The sequence below is a fragment of the Sinocyclocheilus anshuiensis genome, unplaced genomic scaffold (genome assembly GCF_001515605.1).
Source record: "Sinocyclocheilus anshuiensis isolate Anshui unplaced genomic scaffold, SAMN03320099.WGS_v1.1 scaffold58, whole genome shotgun sequence".
Classification (NCBI taxonomy): Eukaryota; Metazoa; Chordata; class Actinopteri; order Cypriniformes; family Cyprinidae; genus Sinocyclocheilus; species Sinocyclocheilus anshuiensis.
Genome location: NW_015547688.1, coordinates 3,683,255 through 3,694,859, shown reverse-complemented (window position 1 = coordinate 3,694,859; position 11,605 = coordinate 3,683,255). Strand labels below are relative to the sequence as shown.

General features: G+C 38.7%; 1 protein-coding gene across 2 annotated transcripts in view; it reads left to right on the top strand.

The window, feature by feature from the left end:
* The window catches only part of LOC107703431 (voltage-dependent T-type calcium channel subunit alpha-1H-like), a 56,012-nt gene that overhangs the window by 21,856 nt on the left and 22,551 nt on the right, over window positions 1–11,605 (top strand). For both annotated transcript variants that reach the window (XM_016506057.1, XM_016506056.1), the window contains exons 9-14: window positions 5,368–5,519; window positions 6,019–6,204; window positions 6,421–6,538; window positions 7,955–8,110; window positions 9,539–9,626; window positions 9,939–10,147. In XM_016506057.1, coding sequence (XP_016361543.1) covers window positions 5,368–5,519; window positions 6,019–6,204; window positions 6,421–6,538; window positions 7,955–8,110; window positions 9,539–9,626; window positions 9,939–10,147 — 909 coding nt within the window. The remainder of the gene's footprint in view (window positions 1–5,367; window positions 5,520–6,018; window positions 6,205–6,420; window positions 6,539–7,954; window positions 8,111–9,538; window positions 9,627–9,938; window positions 10,148–11,605) is intronic.

The following is an 11,605-nucleotide window of genomic DNA, read 5'->3' as shown; positions in this document are numbered from 1 at the left end:
CAGCCTGTTTCTCTGCGGGCCACTGAATGTTCAGCTTGGCAACCGCACGAGTAACTACCTCCAATAGCTCCTCATATTGTGGGGATTGAGGGGGCGAATCCTCGACACTCTCCACATCAACCTCGGAGGAGGAAGATAGGAGAAGCGCCGAGCCCGCTCTCCGGGGGGAAGTAGCCGCAGAACGGGCTTCCGATCCCAGCGAGCGGGAAGTGGATCTGGCAGGTGAGGAAGAAGATAGGGACTCGCCCGTCTCCATTCCCTCCACCAGATCCAGCTGCGAACCCCACGAGTGCAGCTGCCGCTCCGCCTCGGCGGAAGCGGGGCCAGCACCGTGAGGAACGCTGGTGAAGGCTCCCTCCTCAAAGAGAGCCTTCCGGGAGCGAAGCAAACGCAGTGGCAACTGCTCACAATGAGGACAGTCGGCCCTCTCGAGAGCCTCTCGAGAGGGAGGAACACACAGTCTGTAACGCGATCTGCTTTCGGCCCTTTTTGTCTTTAGTTTAGACATCTGCTGGAGCTTATACTTTTGAATGCTTGTGCAACTTTTTTTGGACAGACAACAATAAATAAGAGTCACAGAACATATGTTCCCCTAGCGTTTTCCGACGCAGCTCGAGTTCCCGAAGGGGAACTTGAAATCGCATCATATGACCCCTTTAAGATCCGCTCCGTGCTATCGTGTCTCTGGACTGGAGCAGAGTGTGTGTGCGGTGCGGTGGTTAGCGTGACACAGCGCCAAACCAGACTTCTTTTTTTCCTCAATGGAAAGCATATTTACACTGTTTGAATCGTTCCCTGTTCCCTATATAGTGCACTATGTGCCATTCACTGTACAGAAAATACTAAACCTGTGAACAAGTGACCGATTTCAGCCGCGGCTTCAGCGTCTATTTTATAGTGTAGGGGGCGGGCGCTTCAGATTCTAGAGAGCATTTGATTGGACAGAAAGTTTGATGAGAAGCTGAAGTACGATGTGACGTCAAAAAAATTGTTGAGCCGTTTTGGCAGAAGTGACAAACTGCAAGCTTTGAATGCTTATATCTTCTAAATGCGAATTTTGTCACCGTTTTGGAGCACACTGCCTTATAGATAACCTTAAAGGGGTCATCGGATGCTCATTTTGCACAAGTTGATATGATTCTTTAGGGTCTTAATTAAAAGTCTATAACATACTTTGGTTAAAATTTCTCAATGGGGAGCAGAGTGTGTGTGCGGTGCGGTGGTTAGCGTGACACAGCGCCAAACCAGACTTCTTTTTTTCCTCAATGGAAAGCATATTTACACTGTTTGAATCGTTCCCTGTTCCCTATATAGTGCACTATGTGCCATTCACTGTACAGAAAATACTAAACCTGTGGACAAGTGACCGATTTCAGCCGCGGCTTCAGCGTCTATTTTATAGTGTAGGGGGCGGGCGCTTCTGATTCTAGAGAGCATTTAATTGGACAAAGTTTGATGAGAAGTTGAAGTACGATGTGACGTCAAAAAAATCGTTGAGCCATTTTGGCGGAAGTGACGAAATGCAAGCTTTGAATGCTTATATCTTCTAAATGCGAATTTTATCACTGTTTTGGAGCACACTGCATTATAGATAACCTTAAGAATAACATATTGATACTAACACCCAAAAAACTTTCATTTTGATTTCATGGGGACTTTAAAATCAAATGGTTCAAGGCTTATCCATATAGGTGTTTATTCAGTACTGCCAGCTATTGGAATACACTGTCGCCATAGTAGTTATTGAGGGAGGATTACAGTAATGAGATAAGGCTGGCTGCATTGATCTATGTACTGAATGCTCTTAGTTTCTCAGCAGAGTCTCTGCACTCTTGAGTCAATCAACCACCTAATCGGATTTACATGGGGCCACTGACAGTCTTCATTGCTGCATCAGTCAAAGTCACTTCACAGAGCCTACACCACTGTTCACCCCATCACCAAAGACTCACGCATGTCTCCACTGCACATACAGTTATTTCACTTTGATAAATAATAGACATGTTCATTACCTCTGAGGCTGAATAGCTCACATGAAATACTTTTGGGAAGTAGACACATCCTTGCAGTGAGATGTACCGTTCTCCTTCTAAAAGTATTTTGAAGCCATTTGTATGGCATTTGTTGGCTGATTCTCGAGAAGGTGTAAACACAATGACTCTGTGGGTTTATCAAAACATTCCTCTGTTTGTTTGAACATCCTGACCAGCACAACATAGTAACAGTGGCTCAGCCAATGGCACGAGTTTAAGACAGGGCTGTCTGTTTCTGTGACCAAGTGATGGTTTTTAATGGCAATAGTTTTTTTTTTGTATATTATTATTCTTGAAGCTTTTCTGTTATTGTATTAATTGAAAGACTACAATGAATATTTATGCATTTAAAAAATTATTTTGCCAAAGTGCAGTGTTTATCACCAAAAAGTTTCCAAACTTCATTAGTTTCCCTTCTTCATTAGTTGGTTAAAGCCCTAGCCTATAATAAACTAATAATAAACTAATTTCAAGTGAATAATGTATTCTGTGTAGTATGGAAGTCCGTTTCCACCACTGAATAAAAAATAAAGGTAATTGTGGCTTTTTATCTCACAATTCTGATGTTTTTTTCTTGCAATTGCAAGTTTACATCTTTTACACATTTTTGAAAGTCGAGTTTTTCTTTGCAAAGCAGATTATGTTTATTTGCAAAATGCTGGATTTGTTTGATGAATATTGGCACAAAATTCGCTCCATATAGTCGGGCTGCTCAAACAAATTGCAATTCAACTTGATGTCACTAGAGGCACAAAAAATTAAATGCTTTAAAGGTGCAGTAGGAGATCTTGGAAAATGCTAACTTTAGCCTGATAGCACTGAACGCGAAAGTCCCACCCTCCCTGCAAATCGCCATTCAAAGCCACGCCCCCTGAACGCATACACACACAGATCAGACGATCAGAGACAACATTACTACAATACATCATGTGTCATTCACTGGTGAGAAAACTTTATAGCACAGTTAGTAAAAGTACTACAATACCATGAAGGAAGATCAGGTTGTTGAGCCATTCTCGCTCTGTCTGCACAGCGTGCGTAAACGCGCTGATGACGTATCCTGTCTGCGCGAACCCGTTGCGCAGAGGTATGTAAATACATAAGTTGACAGGCAGATAGGAAACTCAATAAAAAAGCTCAGACCGAGCGTTTTGATTGGACGAACATTTCTTGGTCCTACGCCTTCCACAGAATATATAAATACAGATAAATACATTTAGACCACTTCGGGATGTGAAGAGACTTTCAACCAGCATAGCAAAAAAAATTTCTGAAGACAATCACCTATTGCACCTTTAAAAGAAGTGTTGACCCATTACAGCAGGATGTAAGATAGAATTTCATTGATACGTTATGCATCAAATACTAATTTACAAAGCACATGTGTGTATAGCTTCACCCAGATTCTCATCAAAATCATACATGTATTTATCAAACACATCATGCTGTGTTTATTTTCGGATTGTGCTGGTCATTGAATGGTTTAGAGCTGTGAAATTATGAACATTATCGCAAATAGCCATGAAAGTAACAGACAGTGTTGTTGTTTTTCATTCCTTTTGCCTTTTTTGAGTTGCTCTGCTTTCAGAGGTTCATAAAGAAGTGGGGGATGTGTGTTATGCATCATGGGATATGATGGAGGAATGGGGCAGTAAAGGGTGCAGCGGCTGACTCCCTCTGGAGAAGTGCAGCAGTTCTCTGCTAACATCACTCTCCTTTAGTCTGCCATGTTGCCGCCACTGAAAGCCCAGTGTCCCAACATGCATTTTCACTGTCGTCGCTTTTCCATTGCTCTGTCCAGCAAATGTGCTTGATGCAGCAGCAGTGGGAATTTGTAGCTTTGCACTCAGACAGACCATGTTCAGGAAAGCTGGGATTGATATTTGATTTGTGTGTAGTGTAAATGGCTCAGTCGAAAATAAAAAATGTCATCGTTTACTCACCCTCATGTTGAAAGGACATGAAAAGGGCTTAATAAAGCCCCCACAAGCACCATAAAAGTATCATAAAAATAGTCCGTACACTATATTCCTCTTCTGACCTCATACAATAGATTTGTGTAAGAAACATATAGAAATGTACATATTTACTGATTATTTTCGCAGCACAATCTGTCTGTATTGTTGAATCAGTGAGTTCAAGAATCTGATTTGTGAACAAATTCTTAAGACCATGAATATTTAAATAATCTAAAGAACTTTTTTTCCAGTATAAAGAAGCTTTTGTGGAATGGATGTTAAAGTTTCCAATGCCAATAAAGAACCTTTCTAATAGTGGAAGAGTGGTCAAAATACTGTCACATTTAGCTTTGGAGGAGAAAAAAGTCATGCAAGTTTGAAATGACATGATGGTGAGTAGATCTGATTACGTAAATCGCGTTACTTGTAATGCGTTACCCCCAACACTGATAATGACATAATTTTTGTTTTTTGGTTGTGAGGTTGTTTGTGTGTTTGTTAGTTTGTGAACTATCCCTATATGGTTTTGTTGAAGAGGGGATGAGCTAGATTGTCTGGTTAGGTAGGATGTATCATAGACATAATATTGTTGTGTAATTGTATAACTTTCTAAAACAGAAATGCACTAATCCTCTCTTGCCATTTTGTTGGAAAAATTATTCACAGGCTGGAAGATTGTGTTTAGAATTCATCACGACTGGGCTCAGTCTATGGCACTGCATAATGGCATGTGTCTCACTTTATGAGGAAAATTACACTAAACAATGTTTTTGCCCCATGGTATGTTTTTGAATCTGTTGCTTCAGAGTTGTTCTGGTAAATTAGCATCATATTTTTATTTCAAACCATATTACAGTTAACACACTTTAGCTATCTTGGCACCTGAGGTGGTGTCCGCTGCTGGAATAATGATTCATAAAGCCACCTGTTGGACACCACACAAGCACATCTGTTTATGTATATATGTTGCATAGATTGTAAGCTTTAAATGGAAGTTTGCCCACTGAAAATGTGACTACCATCTTTTTTCTGTTGACACTGCTAGCATGTTTTTCTGGTTTGGTTTATCTTGTTTTCTTTCAATACCAATGTACAAATAGCCTACTAAATTGATGATGCTGAAATTGTTTAGAACCAAAGACTGATGCCCGTAAGGCTGAAAATGCTTGTCTAATCTAACATTGCAGTCGAAGTGGGTATAATGAAGGGTTTTCATTATTCTTTTACTAATTACTAATCTGTTGTTCCTGGGTAACAAGCAGTCTGGGGAAGTGGCATATAAATATTCGTCACTCATATGTTATATTCCCAGCAGTATCTTGGCATGACTTTGGCCTGCAGACGGTAATGAAGTGTGGCTCTGTTTCCTCTCACAGCCTGAGGAGCTGACAAACATTCTGGAGATTAGCAACATCGTCTTCACTAGCATGTTTGTCCTCGAAATGCTCTTCAAACTACTGGCCTTTGGCATCTTTGGCTATATCAAGAACCCCTACAACATCTTTGATGGGATTATTGTAGTTATAAGGTAAGACCTTTTATTTATCTGTATGTGTCTATATCTTATATAATACTTATTAAAATACTAAACTTACTAAATATACAATGCATTTTAAAAGTTTTTAATGTTTTTGAAATAAATCAAAGCTGGATTTATTTGGATAATAATACAGTAAAAACAGTAATATTGTGAAATATCATTACAATTTGGCCCCAAACAGTTAGTGTATAATCAAATACGCTAAAAAAAAATCAGAAAATGTATATTTTGCAATTATGAAATTAAAAATATGGAATGTTAAAAAAATAAATTAAAATGACCTAAAATTGTAGTAATTAAACAAAATGGATGTTATGCATCAGCTACCCAGAAGGTACTATGAAGGATAGTAGGAAATTATTTTTTTAAATACGTATTCATTTAAACATACTGTATGTAAGCATTGTTGAGGTTATGATTTTTTTTATTTTATCTGAACTATTATATATAGAAATGAATTAAATATAACCATGTGTTTCTGTGACAGTGTGTGGGAGATCATAGGGCAGGCGGATGGGGGTCTGTCAGTGCTGAGGACGTTTCGTCTCCTGCGTGTGCTCAAACTGGTGCGCTTCCTCCCTGCTCTGCGCAGACAGCTGGTGGTCCTGATGAAGACCATGGACAATGTGGCTACATTCTGCATGCTGCTCATGCTTTTCATCTTCACATTCAGGTGCAGACCACACCCACAACTCACTCAGCCAATTAGAACCGAGCTTGGTGTGCAGCGTCACCAAGACTATAATCTTGATTTATAGAAAACACTGTGCAACATTAATTCTAGTTTGTGAGTAGTAATGTGCTGAAAATGTGTTGTCTTGTCATCAGCATAATTCTGGAATTAGCACAAATGTTTATTAATTTCATTTTTCTTTTACTGTCAATACAGCATTCTTGGAATGCACCTCTTTGGATGCAAATTCAGCCTGAAAATGGAGAATGGAGACACCATTCCAGACAGGAAAAACTTTGATTCCCTGCTGTGGGCCATTGTCACTGTGTTTCAGGTCAGAAGAGAGACTGTGCTGGCTGTGCTGGGGTTAGGCAATGCATACACTGGGAAAAAAATGGGTATAGAAACAATTTTCACTAAGAAATTGCTTGTAAATTTCACAATAATTACAAAGAAATAGCAAGTAACACACTGAATTAAATGTTACATTTTTACGTAATCCAATAATCTTTTTGTTTACAGCTTTGAAAAATTATTTCAAAGTTGTGTAGACCTCAAACAGTGTAGACCTGTCCTTAATACGAAACATTATTTTCAACTTTTGTTTATTACTCTGAGACATAGACATAACAAATGCAGTGTGCCGTAAACAGTGTTGGCAAGGTTACTTTTGAAATGTAATAGGTTACAGATTACAAGTTACCCTATTTAAAATGTATTAAGTTGTGTAACTATTTCAGTTACTTTTTTAATGTAGCTGATTACATTTGATTACTCCTCTAAATTTCTAGCAAATGTTTTCAACTGTTAATCAGTTAATCAACTCTCAGACAGGTTGTAGCCTAAAGCTTTCAGCAGCAATGTGGATTGATGTACAATAACTGGCAGAAGTGGTGCACTGCAAATTCAAACAAGAGAACCAATCAAAAGCATCAGAATAGCATCACTTTACTAAATGGCCTTTAAAGGCATCGTGCACATTAAAACAGGCAAAGCAACAAATTAATATGATTTAACGTATCCTACTTTTTACAAAAAATATTCAGATGTAACCCCCTTTGTAATCGTTGACATTTAAGTAACTATTTAATTACACATTTTTTTCTCAGTAAATGTAATGGATTACATTTATTTCGTAATCAAATTACGTAACACTGTTATGTAACTAGTTACTCCCCAACACTGGCCATAAATAAATAAATTGCTTATGTCTCTCAGGTTAGGGTTATTTATGATATTATACATATTTGTATATCCCATAAACCTATTTATAAACTCCATATCAATATCTTGAGCTATATAGTAGCTACTATGCAGCTGACTACAATGGAAGGCCTTTGTGTGCATTATTTCCTGCATTAGCACAATTTCCTGTGATGAAGCTGAGTTGCTGAACCTGCACTGTATCTGTATAATGCTGTACTGCAGCTATTCTCATTAGATTATCACAACATTTTTTTGCAGTTAAAAAAAGACTTAATTGCTAGACTGGGACAGCCAATTACTTTCACTTCAGTAAGAAGCAGAACTTTGAATAGTTTGTACAGTATCATCACAAAACACTACTCAAATTGGACCTACGGCGTCAAATTCTGTATTAATTTCCCCCGCTATGTAATTCAGATGCAGGAAATTACATGTACAAAACACTACTCTATTGCACATTTAATTGATACATCGCAGATTTTTTATTTACTCAGCCGTTCTCTGTCCTCTTCTGTTTCTCAAGCTGCTTACGTTTGTATTTCAGATCCTGACCCAGGAAGACTGGAACGTGGTCCTCTATAATGGAATGGCTTCCACCACCCCATGGGCGGCTCTTTACTTTGTGGCTCTGATGACTTTTGGGAATTATGTGCTCTTTAACCTACTGGTGGCCATCTTAGTGGAGGGATTTCAGGCAGAGGTAACAAAAAAAAAAAACATCTATTTCAGCTGGCTCAGTTTCAGTAATGTTTATTTTCTAAAGATATGTGCACAAAGCAGTTGCTTTCTCCAGATAGTCTGGGGAGTTAAACTTCATTGCTCACTGCAGTCAACATAAAAATAAGTATTTGACCTAAGTATCATTCTTCCAAATAATATTTCGGCAGTCAAGATGTGTGTTTTCTATCAGCTGTTGAGAATCAGAATGAAACAACCATTTTTGCAAATGAATGACTCTTTCGATTTAATCAGTCAAACTTTACAATTGTTCGTGATTCAATTTGATTCATTTGAACAGTTCACTCAGGCACTGAATCGTTTGCAGTGGTTTCCTATACCAAATGGTAATGGGATATGAGGTGGATATTTACGAAACAAAACTTGCAAATGTCTTCTATTGTTTGTTATAGTGACAAAGCAGTTTTTTATTGCACATACAGCTTGTGAACAACTGTAATCCAGGTAAAGCCAATTTATAGCCAAACATCCAAAACATTATCAAAATACTGTCAAAATATTGGGACACTTTAAATAATTAAATTAATACAGCATCAAATGTAAAAAAGTAAAGAATGTGCTTCAATTAACTGCTTTTTTTACACCATGAATGTATAAAAATAAATATAAAACATCAAAATTGACATCTTATAAACCAATAAATCAACTCTATGTCTAAATCTACAGCTAAAATGAAGATTTGATTAACAGTTGTAAGCCTTTGTGTTCATTACTTCAGATTTAGCTTAACAAGCATGAAGACGCTTGTGCCGTTTTTCACAGTCCTCACAACTTGTTTTGTACATGTAAAGTTTATATTATCTACAAAATAGAAATTAAATAAATATCGAATAGGAATTAAATCGAACATACTGTACATTATATATGTTAATTCGAACTATGTAGCTAATATGCAAATTGGTCGCTCCTTGAACAAGGTTGAACTTGTGCTTCAGGGATTTACAGAATTTGGCTTCTTAAGCATGCAGATCTGTGCACAAACAAAGTAGCTGCTATCTCCAGATAGTCTGGGGAGTTAAACTGCATTGCTGATACAGTGCTGCAGTGTTTGGCCCATCTGTCATGCTGGGGACTGTGTGAATTGTGAACTTGTTATTAGTAGGTGTAAACCTGCAAAGGCTAAAACAAACACCAACTTCGCACAACCCTATCCGCAATCGAGGTCTAACAGGGTAGCAGACAGAGTACTGATAATATGGGCACCACAGCTGTATGTATGCACAGCAGGCTGTGACTGAGTGAAGGCCAGTGTGTTGTTGATGCCAGAGGCCGACGTCCTCTAAGAGAACGGCTCCTGTTTGGCTTCAGTGCATCCTGAATAACACTTTAGTGGGCTGAGTGGTTACTGAAATACTGGGAGCTGTCCACAGAAAGCTCTTGTGTTTTGCAGGGAGATGCTAACAGGTCAGATGCAGATGAGGAAAAGCGCTCGGTGAACTTTGAAGAGGAAGAGAAGATGGGGGAATTACGAGCTACAGGTTACTTTCTTTTACACATAAAATGTTATTGCCGGCTAACATGTAAAATGCACACTTTTTACACAACATAGATTTCTCCTATTCTTAGCCTGTTCATTCAGGCATATAGTTAAGTTCATTTCAGACCCCATTAAAGAGGCCAGGGGTCCTCTAGAACCACATCAGCATTTCACATATATGAATCTACTGTGGAAAATGCGTCCTCCTTCCATTTACTTTTACTACTTTGTCATTCATGGATAATCATTTTTTATTTTGTTTACTGAATGGTGATGACTTTCTTTGAATAACCCCTTTTACTTCCACCAACAGAGTTGAAGATGTACTCTCTGATGATGTCAGCGAATGGGCATGTGGATCCTCGAGGCACTTTGCCTCCTCCAATCATCATGCGCACTGCTGCCACCCCCATGCCCACTCCGAAGAGCTCGCTCGGCCCCGAGTCAGTGTTTGGTTTGGCCGAGTCCAGGCGGGGCAGTGGCATCTCAATAGACCCAAATGCTTTTGATCAAAAATCCCTGGTAAGAAAAAAAACAGCTGTTAAATTACAATCAGGTGTCCATTACAGTGACATTACATAAAGATTGCTTGAGCATACAGTACAGTAGTTGTGAAAAGAACATAAAACAGGAAGTGATGTCTTCATTTATCATTATGACATGTTCTATGACTCCAAATAAAAAAGATAATTATTAATAAAAAATGTATGATATTTTACTTTCTACAATATTTTACCTTGACAAAGTAATGTAGAATATATTTTAAATATATTTTAAAACCTGATTAATATGTGTACACTTAATACAACGTATTCAAGGTGTATAGTCAACATGACATCACTTTCTGTTTGATAGTTGCACCGCATGATATTTTTATATTCATTAAATTTAAACCTTTCCTGAAAGTGGTATGCTTTTTCAAAATAAATTGAAACAAACATAAATATGAATAACTCATTTTTTTACAAACATGGCACATTTTTAAACTATTTCCTTCATTTTTTTGTTTCTTCATTGTTTGTCACTGACTCATACATTTAAAGGGGTCATATGATGTTGCTAAAAAGAACATTATTTTGTGTATTGGTGTAATGAAATGTGTTTATGCGGTTTAAGGTTAAAAAAACACATTATTTTCCACATACTGTACATTATTGTTTCTCCTCTATGCCCCGCCTTTCTGAAACGCATCGATTTTTACAAAGCTCATCGGTCTGAAAAGCGAGGTGTGCTCTGATTGGCCAGCTATCCAGTGCGTTGTGATTGGCTGAATGCCTCAAGCATGTGACGGAAATGTTACGCCCCTACCATACTGTGATGCCTTGTCCGGCCGGAGCAACGATTCAAAAACATGAAAACCCATTATAAACGAGGCATTTGTTGCATCCAGTGGGGACATAATTACGGATTATAATGACTTATACTGTCTTTTTACGCGTTGCGTTGCATCGCGCCGCGCAAACATAAAACCATGTCTGCATTTGTGATCGGAGAAATGACAAACAACAAGCCCTACTCTACACTGCTTAAAACTCGCGTTTGAAGCATCAGTGGCAAATTCTTTATATATAAAAAACTTACTTACAGACTATGAGTCAGAACAGCCGGCATTGTAGTCTACTCTTCCAGGATCAGGAAACAGTCCTCCATAAAATGTGCTGCACACATCTGAATATTTGGGTTGAACTGTTCTGGAACACTGTTGTAAATACAACTTAACCACTGATTTCTAGTTGTGTCCTCTTTTGGAAGGCCAAACAAAGTAGTTTCGCTTTCACAACGAAACAGCGTCACACACCGCGGCATTGAGTGAGCGGCGGACTAGAGTATGCGGAGGCCGGCTTGAGTGAGCAGAGGCGGCGGGCTTGAAAATGGCGTGGCTGGCGGATTCGACGAAGGAATGTCCGGAGGGCTTGTGGCAACCACATGTGACGACCCCGGGCTGGACTCCGCTTCGTCCACGGTGAAAGCCGATCCGGC